At 36.6% G+C, this 19,129-nt stretch overlaps 1 protein-coding gene across 5 annotated transcripts in view; it reads left to right on the forward strand.

The window, feature by feature from the left end:
* ATP11B (ATPase phospholipid transporting 11B (putative)) overlaps window positions 1-17,618 on the forward strand; it is a 127,444-nt gene extending 109,826 nt beyond the window's left edge. For 2 of the 5 annotated variants that reach the window (XM_054479960.2, XM_063662457.1), the window contains 2 exons: window positions 9,816-9,949; window positions 13,986-17,618. In XM_054479960.2, coding sequence (XP_054335935.1) covers window positions 9,816-9,949; window positions 13,986-14,067 — 216 coding nt within the window. In that variant the 3' untranslated portion in view covers window positions 14,068-17,618. Of the gene's footprint in view, window positions 1-1,829; window positions 1,930-9,815; window positions 9,950-13,985 lie in introns of those variants that run through there. The other 3 variants (XM_054479961.2, XM_063662458.1, XM_063662456.1) reach the window with 2 other exon arrangements.
* Window positions 17,619-19,129: the final 1,511 nt, after the last annotated feature.

The raw sequence follows: 19,129 nt of genomic DNA on the forward strand, positions 1-19,129 counted from the left end.
AAGGAGATCATAAATCAAAGAAATCACAGATTCTGTAATACTCTAATAAAACAGTAAGCTGAACATTCATCTGTGAAAGATCACAGTGAGAACAGGATATTGGTGAGATAGTCTTTCTGCCAGCCACTCTCCAGTCAGGTGGTGTAACAAGTGGGAAAGAACACTGTTCAGAGAGCGGCAGACCTGAATGCTGGTGCTGCAGTTGGTGCTACTCCCAGTGGGTCCTAACCAAGTCACTTCACCTCTGGGCCTCCAGGTTCTTCACCTGTCACATGATCATTTTACATATTGTGGTCTGTTTATTTACCATCAGCATCATAGAAGAGCAAAAAGAAGAAATACTGTGCTCAACTAAAAGCCAGGCTGAGAAAACAGTTACATTGAGCAGTGAGTGACCACTAGGTGGGCATTTGTTCATAGCTGCATGGAGAACAAGTGCCTATATACATCTTTCTGCTGATGCAGCCTCTAAATTTTGAATGCATCAGTTTTTTAAACTGCATTGAGCAGTATTCCGTGGGTGTGATCCATAATAGCGTAACTATTTACTCCTGTGACAGAGAGGAAAACTATGGATATCAGATATCTTTAAGAGCTTTTTAATCTTTAATCAAGTTAGTACTTCTTAAGGATGATTAAGGCCAGGCGGTGGCTCACACCTGTAATCCCAGCATTTTGGGAGGCCAAGGCGGGTGGATCCCTTAAGGTCAAGAGTTCAAGGCCATCCTGGCCAACATGGTGAAACCCCATCTCTACTAAAAATACAAAAATTAGCTGGGGTGTGGTGGCAGGCGCCTGTAATCCCAGCTACTCGAGAGGCTGAGACAAGAGAATCGCTTGAAGCCAGGAGTTGGAGATTGCAGTGAGCCAAGATCATGCCACTTCACTCCAGCCTGGACAACAGAGTGGGACTTCTTCTTAAAAAAAAAAAAAAAAAAAAAAGATTAATACAAAACTATTAACAATTAACAATTTTCTTTTGAATAAACAAAGCTCATTTTGAGTATTTTCCTTTCCCCTCTTCCCCTGTATTATAGGCAAAGCTATTAAGGTATCTTCACATAAACTTAGTATACCCTTGAAACCAAAAAATTCTGCTTATTTTTTATGTCAGAAATTCAGCATTGCATCTTTCATATAAATAATTATTGGTCAGTCTTAATCCTGGAAAAATACATAGAGATGAGGCAAAATTGTTTTTTATTTATTAAGGATATTGTCTTGTAATTTAATAAGATTTAAAATAAAGATGGCCATGGAAACATTTTAAACTTCCTTAGAAGATCTCTAATACAAATACAGAAAAAGAACTGAAATTTATATAAATTATTGACCCTCATTAAAAATCTGTTTCAAATTGAGGATTAAATTTCTTTTGTTAACAAATAGATCAGGTGAAGCCCTTTGCACACATGCTCAACATTTCTAAGGCCATGAAGTCCAGTTAGAGCAGAGAAGTCTTCTGAGAAGGGAAGCAGGAAAGGTGAGAAATTGGACATACCTTTTCAATAAGAACCCTAAATCTTGGTGGCAAATGAATTTAATAGAAGAAACTGAATTTTATTGAAAGAAATTTGGTTTTAACTTAGCTGTAATATATGTTTAGTTAGAGCTTTGTGCACTGGAAAATCATGGCTTTATTTTATGTGCTTGTATTCCCCTTAAGAAGTTCCCGTTAGCCCTCTTTTGTGACAGTAAATGTACTGTTCTTTGAATGTTCTTTTGTGCCTCAGATTGTGGATGCCAACTTGTTGCTTTGATCTTAAACCTCTATATGGTGAAGAGTATCCTTCTGTAATATGAGACTTGTTGCTTTTCTGTCCTTCCAGATGGAAGAAGATAAGGGTTCAGTCAGCTCAGCATATGAATTTGCTGAAAGCCAGCACAGAGGGGAGGACAGTAGGCACCTGCTAGCTGAGGCTTGCAGCCAGCAGGACAGTTGTTGCGTGCACTAGGTAGTACTGCGCTGGACCTTCCCGGGGACTCATCCGCTAAGTTCTCATGCTTGGGGGGCATGTCATGGGACACCTGACCTGACATTTCCATTTCTTTACTAATTCCTTCACTGTTCCTCATGTGTTGTTTTAGTTTAGTTGTTTTTTTTTTTTTTTTTTTGTGGTCTTTATGTTTTTCGTATGTCCATCCCTGAAAATTTTGTCAATCTGTCTTTAGAGTTCCAAAGATAAATCAGACTTCACCTCACATTCTAAGCTGTGAAGATATTCTCACAACCTGTTGTCTTACATTCAAGAAAATACTCCTTTTCACTTCTCCTTTTGAAAATGTCGTGCTATTTCTGTTATCTCTGAAATCATTTTCCCCCTTGAAGCTGTAGTTGTGTATCATTTACCCATCTTAATATAGTTAGATACTGAATTACTTATCTAAGTCACCTCTTAAGTTGAATGATCAAAAAGTGGGGTGCTTAGACAGTACTGAGTAATTTTCTGCTGACTGATATTCAACAAACTTTCCATTCTTTTCATAAATTTTTTCTTTGAGACAGGGCCTCATTCCATCGCCCAGGCTAGAGTGCAGTGGCACTATCATGGCTCACTGCAGCCTCGACCTCCTGGGCTCAAGCGGTCCTCCCACCCCAGACCCCTCTCCCCCAGTAGCTGGGACTACAGGTGCATCCCACCATGCCCAGCTAGTTTTTTGTATTTTTTGTGGAGACTGGGTCTCGCCATGTTGCCCACACTGGTCTCAAACTCCTGGGCTCAAGCGATCTACCTGCCTCAGCCTCCCAAAGTGCTGGGATATAGGCGTGAGCTACCACACTGGCTCATAAATTTTCATAGTTGTATATTTTTTAAAAAAGAAGAAGAAGAAGGCCGGGCGCAGTGGCTCACGCCTGTAATCCCAGCACTTTGGGAGGCGAGGCGGGTGGATCACGAGGTCAGGAGATTGAGACCATCCTGGCTGACATGGTGAAACCCCGTCTCTACTAAAAATACAAAAACAAAAATTAACTAGGCGTGGTGGCGGACGCCTGTAGTCCCAGCTACTCGAGAGGCTGAGGCAGGAGAATGGCAAAAACCTGGGAGGCAGAGCTTGCATTGAGCCAAGATGGCACCACTGCACTCAAGCCTGGGTGACAGAGTGAGACTCCGTCTCAAAAGAAAAAAAAAGAAATAAGAATTGATGAGAGCTTGATTTTCTCTTCTCTCGAGGAGTAACCCTGACAACCATTTCAAGACCTAATTGGGATATGCAGAATATTTGGATTGGTAGTAATTATGGAGGATAAAATTTCCTGCCACTAATAATTGTATTATTTGGACTAATTGCTATTTTATTTATTGTAATTACTAGTGAAGAAAGTGTTGTTGTCTCATATGGGAGAAGCAGTGATGAAACTTTGTAACAAAGCCACTTGAAAATTGTAAATCTTTTAACAACACTATAAATCAGACCCTGGAACAGGTAGAATAATTTGAAGAATCTGGACTATTCTATAAGATACAGTTTTTAAATTAGATTAGTGGATTGCCCTAAATGAAAAATTAATCAACTCTGTTATTAAATATCAGTTGAAAAAATATTCAAAAGAATTCTGAATTTTTATTTGTTTTAGTATGCTTCATATGATTATATTTACAGTATATTTCTCTTGCATTGTGCCTTGCTATAGAAAGATGTTTAGTTTTTTTTAATAGGCTCTGACTGAGCTCCAAAGAAAGCTCATGTGAAGAGCTTGCTGCTGCCTAGGGTTTATGTTATGCCCTGGATAGTCTACAAAGCAGATAATCTACTTGAGACCTGACAATACTAAAACTATAAAATTGTATCCTCTGTAATAAAAGTTCCCCACACATTCAAGTTCTAGTGGATATTTCATATGATGTGGATCTGGTACTGCTTTGCTTTAATATGTCCATTAAATGTACAGTACAGCTGAGAATTGGGTTCTTAGAATGTTCCCATTAAATAACAGGAGCCTTATTATGGTGACTTTTGCCAAGGAACGATAAGTGAATTCTCTCTTACACCCTGTGACATTAATTTACCCTCTGCATTAAATTTGGGGATTTTATCATTTTTCACAGGTATTAATTTCTTCCTCACCTAAATTACAGATTCCTAGTCATATGTTGTTATTTATGTAACCAGTAGAATACATTAAAACAAAAGGCCCTTAGTCCTCTTTCAAACTAAGAATAAGCCAGATTATTAAAATAAATTTACCAAATCAATATAATTCTCATATTTTTATTTTCTTTTTTTTTGAGATAGACATAGAGTCTCACTCTGTTGCCCAGGCTGGAGTGCGGAGGCACCATCTCGGCTCAGTGCGACCTCCACCTCCTGGGTTCAAGCAATTCTCCTGCCTCAGCCTACAGACAGGCTGGGACTACACATGCAGCTAATTTTTGTATATTTAGTAGAGACAGGGTTTCGCCTTGTTGGCCAGGCTGTTCTCGAACTCCTGGCCTCAAGTGATTCACCTTCCTTGCCTCCCAAAGTTCTGGGATTACAGATGTAAACCACCACGCCCGGCCCATATTCTTAGGTATGTAATACATACAGAAATCTCCTTCTCTTAAGAAATCCCTAAAAGACAGTATGGAAGTATTTTATAACAATCTTTCTAAGTTGTTTATTTTACTCTATAGAGGGAAGGAGAGAGGAAAGGGAGTTTAGAAGAGTGAATATGAGCTTGAAGAATGTTTTGGAGAAACAGGTATCCCAGTTACCCAGATTTCATCACTACCTGGCTATCTCCATTGCAGTTCTGAATTATGAGATGAAGCTCATTACTTGTTTTAGAGATTTTATGATTCTTAATCAGATTTGAAAATCAGTAATATTTGATGATTTGATGTTACATTAAAAAGAAAAACGTTTCCTCAAACACAAACCTCTTCTTTTTTCATTTTTGTTTTTATAATTAGAGTTTAAAGCTTCTTTCCAAATAACTCCTTTAAGGCCATGCAGGGTGCTCACTTTGATTATCCAGTATATAGAACACCTTTAAGGGCAAAAGACCTAGCATGGTTAATTGTTTGACAGTTACTGTCTAAACTTTAAAAAACAAAAACCTTTATTTGATTTGATAGAACGTCACAGGTGTGACTAAAAAATGTTAGAAATGTAAGACATTTTTCTAAAATTTGTAAGATTTAAGGAAGGTTGTAAGGTTTCAGGAAAATATTTTGTATAAGCAATAAGAAGTGTCTAAGTGTTTATTGTCACTGACATGAAAATAATGGAAATAAAAGCAGTGACAGAATTTATTTCAAAAGGCAATTTCTGTGAAGATGAGCATTTTTATTATCTGTGCATAGTCATGTTGAATAGACATAGTTGTTTTGCTTGACAGCCTTTCTAGCACTAAATTATGTGGTCATTCCTGGGAGCAAGTGTAGTGGAAAGTGAGGCTTACCAGTCACAACTTCTAGTAAATTAAAAGTTACCTCTTGGTACCACTAGGTAGGGTCTCACTCCCATTACTATGCTTTTTTTCTTTTCTGTTATTTATAAGTGGTCTCCCAAAACATGTAATGATTTCCCCAAAAAAAATAATGATTTCCTATCCTTACTTTGAATGAAATGAGCTCTAAATGCTCCACTCCCATTCTCCCTCACCCAATTATACTGGCATCTATGTCTGTACAGGCACTCTGGCCGAGCTCCCAGTTCCTGAATATTGAGATCAAAGATGTATATATGGGAAAGTAGTACAGCTTGGAGGTTTGCTAGAGAACAGTATAGCATTTTCTATAGATAGCTTTACAGAAACACAGCCAACATTCAGCATTTTAAAAGCAGCTGAGGCTGGCCACGGTGGCTCATGCTTATAATCCTAGCACTTTGGGAGGCTGAGGTGGGCGGATTGTCTGAGCTCAGAAGATTGAGACCAGCCTGGGCAACATGGTGAAACCTCATCTCTACTAAAATACAAAAAAATTAGCTGGGCGTGGTGGTATGTGCTTGTAGTCCCAGCTACTCAGGAGGCTGAGCCATGAGAATTGCTTGAACCCAGGAAGTGGAGGTTGCAGTGAACCGAGATTACACCACTGCACTCCAGCTTCCAGCCTGGGCAACAGAGTGAGACTCAGTCTCCAGGAAAAAAAAAAAAAACAAGCAGCTGAGTTCTTTTTTTTTTTTCTTTAGAGAAAAAAGGAAACATATACATACAAACTATATATACACATATATATATACTTCGTTCAAAAAGTGATCTGAAGAAGTCATTTCTTAAAATTTTTGACATTTCAAGATGTTTACCTTCTCTGTTGGGATGTCCGTATTTTAATAACCGTCCTTCAGTTTTAAAGCGAAGGATGGCCAGGCTCAGTAGCTCACACCCGTAATCCCAGCACTTTGAGAGGCTGAGGTGGGAGGACCACTGGAGGCCAGGAGTTTGAGACCAGCCTGGGCAGTATAGTAAGACCCTGTCTCTACTAAAATTAAAAATTAGCCTGACATGATGACGCACACCTGTAGTAGCTACCCAGGAGGCTGAGGTAGAAGGATTGCTTGAGCCCAGGAGGTTGCGACTGCAGTGAGCTAGGATCGATTGTGCCACTGTACTCCAGCCTGGATGACAGAGCAAGACCCTGTCTCTAAAAATAATAAAAATAAAGTGAAAGGTGATGAAGCAAAGCAAGATGATTACCAAGGTCAGATCCAGACCAAGGCAGTGTCTTGCACATATGTGGATACTCAAGCACTGGCTACCTTCTGGGTGTCATCTTGATGAATTTCTCCCAGTTGATTGAGCACCAGCTTTGAGCAAAGCACATGTTGTTAAACTAAGAAGTGTCAGACAAGACCCTTGCTCTTTTGAGTTACTGGTTTAGTTCTCTCCAAGTAAATGTGGTAAAGGACCAGTTTGTTATTTTCTTGTTTTGTTTTAATTTCCAATTTATCTTGAGCCAGTGCTTTTACAAATACAATAAAAATGAATTATAGGAAAATGAAATCTAAAAGATATATAAAATAAGCCCCAATTTTTAAATTATTGAATTTAACAGTTATAAACATACTTTGTCCAACTGCTATAAGAATTTCTAAGCTCTTATTCTCACAGATTAGAAATGCTTATTTCTTCATGGGCCAGTAATAGTGTTTATGGATCAGCATTGATCTATGGACCGCACTTTGAGTCACAACTGGTCTTTTTGCAAGGGGACAGTACCACTCCCTTACACTTAGGCTAAGCTTCTGCTGAATACACACCACACTGCTGCCCACACATAGCCACTCTTTCTCCTCCCTCAGCCTGGAATATCTTTTCTCCCCCATCTCCTGCTATTGAAATGCCCCCCCCCAAGTCCTTTAAGATGTATTTTAAATGCCACCTTTTTCATCAAATCTTCATGCCCTCCCACCAGTACCACTAACAGCAGCTGGGTTTGAGCTTTCCCTCCTGTTTTCTGAGTAGTCTGCCTCTTATAATCATAAGGGAGGATAGTGCCATGGTAAAGGGGTTTGGGCTCTGCAGGCAAAGAAACCAAGATTCAAGCCCCAGATTAAGTGGGTGACCTTGAACAAATTCTTAACGGTTTCCTCATCTGTAAACTGGGGATTATCATGATGCCTATTCCTAAGGGCTGTTTAAGTTTTCAGTGAGACAATCCATGAGAAGCATCTTACGTAGTCACTGGGGCATACGTGGTGAGCACTCCACTAATGTAACTGCTGTTAGTATGTCTTCCTGACTTGTCCTCTCTCCCACCTTCTTCCTTACCTTTAGCTCACCGGATTGAGCACAGGGTTACTATCCCCTGTGGAAAGTGGCACAGTACCTTGCTCAATAAATAGAAGTTTAAGTGCTTGTGCCAATTAAGTGATACAAATAAGCAGTGAAACAGAATCAGAGAAAGAGATGACTCATAGTTGGAGAGGTGAGGGAAGTTTGATGGAGACGGTAGGATTTCAGCTGAACCCTGATGTAGGGGTCAGCATTCTGACCCTGATTGATGGCAGGCCCTGACACGTGCCCACAGGCAGGGAACACTGGTTGGCTGGAGTGGAGACTGCACCAGAGCATTGGGAAGCAGAGCAGGAAGGGCAGCCTGGGGTCAGGCTGTAAAGGGCCTTCAAGGCTTCATGGGGTGTGGGGCTTTATCCTTTGAGCATGTAGGAGCCCTGGAGTCTGGGTTGCTACAAGGGGTAAATTTGAGATTGGGGAAACTGGAGTCCAGGGACCCAAAGAGAATACTGGAAAACTGATGAAATCCTGTTACCTAAACCAGCATTTCCTAAACTGTTCCTCTGAATATGAATGATCCTCCTGGTGTTGCTTAATGTTTGCTGGTTGGGGGGTGGGGGTGTATGGTTTCTCCCACTAAGAAAATGAGTGGGAGAATTACAATATCTCAGGCTTCCCCCATGGAGATGACCCCTGACTTGACAGTCCTCTACTTTAAAAGTCTGTTTAGAACTTTGTTAAATTAGTGTTTCCCAAATTTAATTGAACACTGACCCCCTTTTTTTTTCATGAAATGTCTGTAAATATCTTACAAAACACAGTTTAAGAAACTGTGCCCTAAACAATTCTAAACCAATAGTATTGTAACGAAAGAACAAGTCAAGTTTGGCTCTTTCTCAGTGCTTAGCTGATCCTAGAACACTGTCATCAGGCAGTTGCCAGATAAGAACGGTGTTGTTTCACACTGTGTGGTGTTGAATCTTCTGAGCATGGATCTTGCAGGACATCAGCAGTTGTTTACATTCAGAATGCCAGGTTTCTGTTCCACCACGTCCGTCTCTTCTGTTCGTTGTGAGCATCTCCACAAACATCCTCTCTTGCCTGCACCCAGCACATGGTGATTCCCAACCTTCATGGAAGTGCAGCCCTGTATTTATTCTCTTTCTCTATCCTCAAAAGATGTGCTATGTAGGATGTTATATATGTAAAAGAAAGTGAATTGAAATAAGGTGTTTTTTTTAAAACAACAGCCCTTGAAAAATTTCAGAGCATCCTTGACAAAACCAGGGTTGGGATTCATCGAGCTACGTGGTCATACCATCTTTCCCCCTCATTTTTGCTCAGTTAAAATTGTTAGTCGTGTGGAATAAAATTGTCTTGCTGGGCTATTTATGCCTGAATCAACATAAATCTTGCATACTTTCAGAAAGTAATTCAGTTTCAAATCTTGATAGTACTACTTATTCACTTGTTTAATAAATTTTAATTTATTTAACTGTCAGCTGACTGTTAAAAAGCAGGATGAGCTGATGATGGGATGATTGCCACTTAAAAGTTTTTAGCAATTTATGATAAATGATGCTTTTTTCAAAGATAAGTATGGAGTGGATATCTGTAGAGTGCTTAGAACCTGGCACATAGTAAAGCATACATAAAGTGTTTGCTGCTATTGTTGTTGTTACTGAAGATTGGGGCGAGGTCCTGCCTGATTGTTATTTCCCAGTCTTCAAGATAATTCATACTCCACTTATCTCAATTGTTAGACATTTTTCATTGAAATTGCAGGAGCATTTCACCTAAAGAAAAACTCCATGCAAAATTGGAATTCATTACATTCCTGAGTGGTTGATGGAAATCATTTTAACCATAATAAATGATTAAAATAAAACATTAAAAGTAGATTTAAATAATATCCAGCTTCTTAATTTATATAATTATTTTACTAGACCTCTAATTTAGGATACAAAGCTTTAAAATAATTTTGGATGGTTATACTCTAGTAAATCAAAGCCTTTCATATGTTTCCCATATTATAGAAAAACATGTAGGTTTATATAAGTTACCTTTGATATGAAAGTGCTTGTTGTAATTTTCTAATGTTTTTCAGAAGTCCAAATCTTTAAACAACTGATGTTTTCTGCTTCACCTCCCGCAGCTTACTGAAACAAATGCAGGTATCAAGTGCTTGGAATCCATGTGCTGTTTCCCGGAAGGAGAAGCAGCGTGCGCATCTGTTGGAAGAATGCTGGAACGAGTTATAGGAAGATGTAGTCCGACCCACATCAGCAGGTGTGAAATCTCTCTAAGTAGCCTTTGCTGCAGATGAGTATCCTATCTGGAACAGGATGAACCTGCAGCTCTAGATACCTAATAAATCAGCAGCTGGTTTTACCAACTGAAGCAGGAAGTCTGCTATTCATTAGCACTCTTTGGTGGTAGATTTCACTTTGTGGCTTTGGGTTAAGGGCTTTTTCACTCACAAAAGAAGAGAAAGCACCTTTGAAGAGACTTCATCTAATGAACAAAAAATTTTGTTTCATAATCTTTCTAAAATGTGCTCAGTAGGAGTGTGTTTATGGTACTCTTTTATGGTTTGTATAACTTTCTTTTTTAAATTATACATATACTATTTCTTTTTTATTTTTTTTAAATTTTTTTGCTTTTTGTCTTTACAAAATAATCTCAACATAACAGTGAAGTCAAAGGCTTTCCTTTTCTTACTCTGTATGTATATTTTCCAGTTGGTTATTTGAGGCTTTGAGGTATTTATGAACACAAAAGGCTGTATTTCTGCTCCCCTACCTCTTCTTATGTCTGTAATGAAGTTTTGAAATGAGTCATGATTTTTAAGTTTCTTTTGCTTGGTATTTATTGTCTAATTAAAAGTGTATGAGTTAGAACAGGCTCTTTAAATTATGGAGTAAAAGAATCTTAGCATTTTTGTCCCCTCCTAAATCTGTTTCTTGAATGAGATTTATCACCATGCCTGCTGTTGTGCACCATAACAAAAAAAAAAAACCACCTTTTGGTAAACACCATTTAAAATTCATTTAAACTTGCAATGGATTTATTTATTCATACATTTCCCCAAGAGTTAATATCACTATTTAGAGGATGTTAGGGGGTAGAAAGAGCTTTTTCCACACTTGGTGTTCTTTAGGTGAATGATACCATATTCTCAAAATCAGGGCAGCAGTACACGATATGCATGGAGGTACAAATGGGCAGGGAGAGATGTGGGTTCCCATTGTCCCAAATGTGCTACATGAATAGTAGCACTTTCTGCATGTGCCAGGGCTTGGAAAAGGTTGGAAATTACCCCAGGAACAGGTTATAAAGAGTGAAGAAGGCACTGCTCCTATCTACTGGAAAAAGGATTTTTATTATTTGGTTAGCTTTGTGTTTTGAAAAAAATGATGAGTATGATATCATTCATCTATTATAATATTCAGGTAACTTTTACTGGTGAACTTGTTAGTTCTCACTTTAGCTTTAGCTTAGCCATGCCTTTATGATACAATTGAACTTATAAATAGCATTCTTATGTTAACATAATGTCTGTGGTTTCAATCCCCATTTGTTCTGACTTGATTATAACATGTGATCTGAAATATTTCCATAATGCTGTGATATCATTTTGTAGTAATTTCATTCCACGTAGAAGGATGAGCACTTAAACTCTGGGACTTTGTTATGATTTACATAATTGTATTATAAAATGTGGCTCTGTCATGTACCTAGGCCAGCAAGTTTCCCAAAGGAAGTTCCAAAAGAGCTTGATTTATAATATTATTTTACCTAATAACATAGCTTCATTGCACAGAATCGAGATAGGAGTTAGACTAAGATACAATAGAACCTCTACAGAATTTTTTCAACTTCTCCTTCAATGGAAATTTCTCTTTAATGACAATATACGTTTTTGTTAATGATTTCTTTAAAACTAGAATTAATTTTAAATGAGCCCCAAATTTTTTCTGCTGTATACATATATCCATCTTCTCGATATCGATTATGTAGGTAATATGCCCCCATTATTCTTTACATAGCCATTTTGATGCAGCATTACCTCTTTTGAACCTGCCCCAGGAGTTATTGAATTTACTTTGACATGTTCTCTTGAAGGTAGCTATTATCATCTATACTTCTTTTCACTTAAAATTGTGCCATATTATTTTTTTCTGAATTTTTTAATTCTCTTAATGTTTAACTTAGTAATTAATATCATATTAGACTATAAATGCCCTTCCAGTTTTCTCCAACATCACAGGTTATATTATTGGTTACTGTTATTTTCTTACCTTTTTTCTCATGTGAATAATCTAGAAAGTCTTTTCAGACCTGTTCATTCTTTTCTAGGGGATAAAGTCATATAATAACACCAAGCTACCTGGTGCTTTTCAAGGGCTATGTGAAAATTGCCATAGATGCATTAACATTATATTTAAACTTTCAAAGTCATTTTGACACGTAGAGTTCTGTTTTTGTTTTTTACATATAATTGTATTTGTGAAATGTGTTGGGCATTTCCGTTGTGACTTCAGAGCAGCATCTATTCTGTATTTCTATTTCACGTCTAATTTAAGAGGTAGGGCAAGGCTGAGACTACCATTCCAAGATGCAGAAGCCCTTGGCTGTGTGTTCCATTGACGTAGTAAACTCAAGAGTAATGGGCATCACTTGAGAAATGCCACCAGTGTTTTTATATGACAGATTTCTTTAGTGGTTACATTTGTACCATCCAGGCACAAAAATTCGACTTACATTTTATTAATTGATGTTGTCAGTGAAGTATCCCATATTGCAAGCTCAGTTTCAAAGGGAGCATCATGGTGCTATATAAAGGATATGCCATGTTGCACCCTAAAGAGCTGGATTTTAGCAATAAAAGATTTTCTGTTCGTATATTACTAACAGTTAAGCTGCTGTATCTAATCAAAACTATCTTCTAAATAGAAAGTAATATGTAGTTCAAGTGTTTAATGTTCTGTCAAAAATTATATTTAACATATGAATGCACATGTGTGCTTTGAAAAAAAATTAAAAATGGAGACTTTACCTAATAAGATTATTCTGTATAAGCAATGTGGAAAGAAGAAAAACTAATATAAAGTATTGGCAGTTTGGAATTGGACATCTGACTCCAGATAATTGGAGTATTGATACCTGTTATAGTTAAAAGTATACTTGTCCCCTGTAAATACTTACTCTTTAAGAAATTTTCATCTTCTCATTTTATTCATTTATTCTACAAATACTGGGTGCCCAATATATGTCAGACACAGTTCTAGATGCTAGGGAGACGGTAGTGAACAAGTCCTTCCCTAACCTAAGGTAGATACTGTTCCAGCTTTTCTAGAAACTAGTCGAATTAAAGTTGAGCTACATACAAAGTTAGCATCTCTGGGAAAGAGAAAATATTTGACAAAGGTGAATTGGGGCCATTTTTAATGCTCATCTCTTCCTGTAACATCTCTGTTTAGGGAAGGTGGGAACCCTGGAAAAAGTTACATAAAATGTATTTATTGTTAAATGTGTTTAGTCTCATAGGAAAAGCAACCTTTCACTTGGTAATCCTAATATTGTCCTTGAACTAGGTTAGTCTATTTTAAGCATGGCAGGCTACTTTCAGTCTTGAGTTCTTTTAGCTTAAATTAACTCAAGCTAATTTAAGTTTACAGCTGCACATAAGGTATTATGTAATGAATTGCTTTAGGGCCTTATCATTCAGACACCAGTTAACTTTTCCAGACCAGTAGAGGATTGTTTGTTCTTAGTTAAGTGAAAACGCTAGTGACCTACAGGTGTCTTTGATGCCTTTTGAATACATCATTCACTACATTCAAGCTAATTACGCTGAAGTCTTTAGAATAGGATTTATAGCTGAAATGAAATGATCAATAATAGGAACATACTACTGTTTCATTCCAAAGCCTTTGGTAAGTGGGATTTGGGTTTGTTTTTGTAAACTGAACTTTTCAGTAAAACTGAATGTGCATAACTCTTAATAACATACTTCTTATTGAATTGTTAAGACTTTAAAAGCATCTCATGCTTTACTACGTATAGAAACTGTTTTAATGCTAATGAATGTTTGAATTTTGGCTAATATTTTTATATGATGACTAGAGCATTATTTTTCCCAAGTTTTTATATAATATAAATAGAAAGTTTGGGCATTCAATACTAGTATGAAGAATCTCTCTTTAGCATTTAAATGAATCAATCAATGATTGCATTTTGGTCCTAAGTTTCAGAGTAAATTTTTTTCTCAATTAAAACATAGGTCCTGGTGAGCCAAACTTTTCTCTTATTGTTACTTTAGATCATGGAGTGCATCGGATCCTTTCTATACCAACGACAGGAGCATCTTGACTCTCTCCACAATGGACTCATCTACTTGTTAAAGGGGCAGTAGTACTTTGTGGGAGCCATTTCACCTCCTTTCCTAAAATTCAGTGTGATCACCCTGTTAATGGCCACACTAGCTCTGAAATTAATTTCCAAAATCTTTGTAGTAGTTCATACCCACTCAGAGTTATAATGGCAAACAAACAGAAAGCATTAATACAAGCCCCTCCCAACACCCTTAATTTGAATCTGAACATGTTAAAATTTGAGAATAAAGAGACATTTTTCATCTCTTTGTCTGGTTTGTCCCTTGTGCTTATGGGACTCCTAATGGCATTTCAGTCTGTTGCTGAGGCCATTATATTTTAATATAAATGTAGAAAAAGGAGACAAATCTTAGTAAAGTGTATTTTTTAGTATTAGCTTGATTATTGACTCTTCTATTTAAATCTGCTTCTGTAAATTATGCTGAAAGTTTGCCTTGAGAACTCTATTTTTTTATTAGAGTTATATTTGAAGCTTTTCATGGGAAAAGTTAATGTGAATACTGAGGAATTTTGGTCCCTCAGTGACCTGTGTTGTTAATTCATTAATGCATTCTGAGTTCACAGAGCAAATTAGGAGAATCATTTCCAACCATTATTTACTGCAGTATGGGGAATAAATTTATACCAATTCCTCTAACTGTACTGTAACACAGCCTGTAAAGTTAGCCATATAAATGCAATGGGTATATCATATATACAAATCAGGAATCAGGTCCATTCACCGAACTTCAAATTGATGTTTACTAATATTTTTGTGACAGAGTATGAAGACCCTGTGGTGGGTAAATTAGATACCATTAGCATATTATTAATTTAATGTCTTTATCATTGGATCTTTTGCATGCTTTAATCTGGTTAACATATTTAAATTTGCTTTTTTTCTCTTTACCTGAAGGCTCTGTGTATAGTATTTCATGACATCATTGTAAAGTTTAACTCTATCAATAAAAAGTTTGGACAGTATTTAAATATTGCAAATATGTTTAATTATACAAATCAGAATAGTATGGGTAATTAAATCAATAAAAAGAGAAGAGCCTCTTTCTGCAGCCAGCTTAGACTTGCTCTTCCCTTTCTGTAAGCTAGATTTTAGAATAAAGGGTTTCAGTTAATAATCTTATTTTCAGGTTATGTAATCTAAGTTATAGCAAACTACCACAATACAGTGAGTTCTGCCAGTGTCCCAGTGCAAGGCATATTTTCAGGTGTGGCTATGGAATGTAAATTGTTAAAAGTCTAAAATGCTAAACTTGTATCAGGTAACGTTAGCAATAAATTACAATGCTAAGGATGATTAATCGGGTACATGTTACTGTAATTAACTCATTGCACTTCAAAACCTAACTTCCATCCTGAATTTATCACGTAGTTCAGTATTGTCATTTGTTTTTGTTTTATTGAAAAGTAATGTTGTCTTAAGATTTAGAAGTGATTATTAGCTTAAGAACTATTACCCAGCTCTAGGCAAATAATGATTGTATACATATTAAGAAAATGGTTAAATGCGGTTTTACCAAAAGTTTTCCCTTGAAAATGTCATTCCTTTATGGAGATTTATTGTGCAGCCCTAAGCTTCCTTCCCATTTCATGAATATAAGGCTTCTAGAATCGGACTGGCAGGGGAAAGAATGGTAGAGACAGAAATTAAGACTTTATCTTTGTTTGCTTGTAAACTATTTTCTTGCTAATGTAACATTTGTCCGTTCCAGTGATGTAAGGATATTAAGTTATTAAGCTAAATATTAATTTTCAAAAATAGTCCTTCTTTAACTTAGATATTCCATAGCTGGATTTAGGAAGATCTATTATTCTAGAAATACTAAAAGAATAATACAACATACAATGTCTGCATTCACTAATTCATGTTCCAGAAGAGGAAATACTGAAGATATACTCAGTAGAGTACTGTAGTGGAGGATATGGAAATTTGCTCATAAAATCTCTTATAAAACATACGTATAACAAACAAAATGACATCCAATAGGCCTGCATTATATTTACATGACAGTGTTTATTTGCCATCAAATAAACTGAGTACCGACACTAGACAAAGACTCCAAAGTCATAAAATAGCCTGTGACCAACTGCAGCAAGACAGGAGGTCAGCTCGCCTATAATGGTGCTTAAAGTGTGATTGATGTAATCTTCTGTACTCACCATTTGAAGTTAGTTAAGGAGAACTTTATTTTTTTAAAAAAAGTAAATGGCATCCACTAATGTGCTCATCCTGAACTGTTACTCCAAATCCACTGTTTTTAAAGCAAAATTATCTTGTGATTTTAAGAAAAGAGTTTTCTATTTATTTAAGAAGTAACAATGCAGTCTACAAGTTTTCAGTAGTTTTCTAGTGCTATGTTCATCTTGCAGAACTCTTACTACATAACCAGTAATCACAAGGAAAGTGTCCCCTTTGCATATTTCTTTAAAATTCTTTGGAAAGGATGATGTTGATAATTAACTTACCCTTATCTGCCAAAACTAGAGCAAACTGCTAAATATGTTATTGCTAGTTAATCAATCAGTGGTCTCAAATCGATTTGCCTCCCTTTGCCTCGTCTGAGGGCTGTAAGCCTGAAGATAGTGGCAAGCACCAAGTCAGTTTCCAAAATTGCCCCTCAGCTGCTTTAAGTGACTCAGCACCCTGCCTCAGCTTCAGCAGGCATAGGCTCACCCTGGGCGGAGCAAAGTATGGGCCAGGGAGAACTACAGCTACGAAGACCTGCTGTCGAGTTGAGAAAAGAGGAGAATTTATGGTTTGAATTTTCTATCTATCTGTCCTCTTTCTTGGGTCTAAAGCTCATAATATACAAAGGCTTCCAGACCTGAGCCACGCCCAGGCCCTACCTATCCTGAACGGGAGACTAAACAGAGGCAAATCAACCTTAGGAAATACTTGCATTCTGCCCTACGATTAGTACCAGGACTGAGGTCATTTCTACTGCAAAAGATTGTGAGATTGAACTTTTCTGATCGCTTGAGACTCCTAATAGGAGTCAAGGCCACTAGAAAATTGACAGTTAAGAGCCAAAAGTTTTTAAAATATGCTACTCTGAAAATCTCGTGAAGGCTGTAGGAAAAGGGAGAATCTTCCATGTTGGTGTTTTTCCTGTAAAGATCAGTTTGGGGTATGATATAAGCAGGTATTAATAAAAATAACACCAAAGAGTTATGTCAAACATGTTTTATTAATTTTGGTCCCCACTTATAGACATTTTATTTCTATCATCTTGAAATGAGTTATCTATTTTCATAAAACATTACTAAAGTGCTGTTTTATGTGAAATAACTCGAATGTTGTTCCTATAAAAAATAGATCATAACTAATATGTTTGTAATAATGGTAATTTAGATTTTTATGAGGAATGAGTATCTGGAAATATTGTAGCAATACTTACTTAGTTTAAAATTTTGGACCTGAGACACTGTGGCTGTCTAATGTAATCCTTCAAAAATTCTCTGCATTGTCAGTAAATGTAGCATATTATTGTACAGCTCTCCATAATTTTTTAAAGTTTATGAAGTTATATTTATGAAATAAAAATTTTCCTATATAATTAAAAGTGTTCCTTTATTTAAGCATTTTAAGCCTGTCTCTGTTTATCACAACCTGCACTGCCAAACTAACTTGTTTCACAAGTTAAATTTTACTGTATTTACCCTTCATTATAGTACAGGGATATCATTTATGCCTTTCACTGACTGCAGTTTTTTAAAATGTAGTTCTTACCCAGCTTTTATAGATCATCAGTACAACTCCTGGAAAAGGCTCTGATAGGAATGCGCCAGCTGTAAAAAGACCAGCATACCTCAACTAGAAATTGCATCATTCATGAAAAGCCAGCCAAGAGCACTTGTGAATTTGGAAATGCCCTGGTTCATAGAAAATATGTGTTTTAAAATATAGAACTGATAGAATGTATATTTCCATATAAAATATTCCAGCTTCCTGACACCCAGTTATTTTCACTGCTTCCTCAGTTGCCCGTTAGAACAGACTCAATTGTCTAATCTACATCTGCTTAAAAAGTTAAGCTGTTGTCTTTGCCCAGTTGTTAGTATTTGCAAAGGATGACAATGCATGATTTATGTAATGTATTTTTGAGATGATGTAATAAGAATACGATCCTAGACAAATCAGTTTAGGCATCTGTTTTTATATTTTAAAAGGAGTGTTTGGGCTATCTTTGGGCGACTACTGTCTTTAGCTTCTAATATACAAGTAGAACATGATGAATAATGAATAAGAAATTGAGGACAAAAAAATTTTATTAGAAGCATCTCACTAGAAAATTATTAGTGAATTCAAAAACAATTCAAGTTTTATATTGAAGAGCTAACTGACTCAAAGGAAAGGCTATTGTAAATGGAGATAAGTCACCACACCTCTCTATGAACAGCGAGAGAGCCCTGTGATAAATCAGATTTTTAAATACTAATTTAAGGTAAAATGGTTTGTATTCAGATATAATTTGTACACAGTAAAATGTATAGATTTTTAGGATTATAATTATTCACTTTTGATAAATCTCTACACCCATGTAACCCTTACCCCAAACCAGGTTAAGAACGCTTCCGTCATTCCTCAAGGTTCCCTTGTGCCTTTTGCAGTGAATTTATTCCCCTCTTGTTCCTGTCCCAGCAACCATTTTCTGATTTCTGTTGTCATAGATTAGTTTTGCCTACTCTTGAATTTTTTTATGTAAATGAAATACACTTTTGTGTCTGGCGTTGTTGCTCAGCGTGTCTGTGAGATTCATCTATGTTGTGCCAGGACCCATGGTTTTCTTTTTGCTACTCGGTAGTGTTTCATTGCATGAATGTACCACAGTTTGTCCTTTCTCCTCTTTATGGACATTTGTTTTTTTACAGTTTGGGGCTATTGTTAAATAAAGTTATTATGAACATTCTTTGTGGACTTATGTTTTCACTTCTTTTGTGAAATAACTAGGAGTAGAATTGCAGGATCATAGGGTAGGTTTATGTTTATAAGAAACTATCAAAAAGTTTTCCACAGTAGCTATAGGTACTATTTTACACTCCCACCAGCAACTGTGAGAGTTCCAGTTGCCAA

Source organism: Pongo pygmaeus, chromosome 2 (genome assembly GCF_028885625.2).
Source record: "Pongo pygmaeus isolate AG05252 chromosome 2, NHGRI_mPonPyg2-v2.0_pri, whole genome shotgun sequence".
Classification (NCBI taxonomy): Eukaryota; Metazoa; Chordata; class Mammalia; order Primates; family Hominidae; genus Pongo; species Pongo pygmaeus.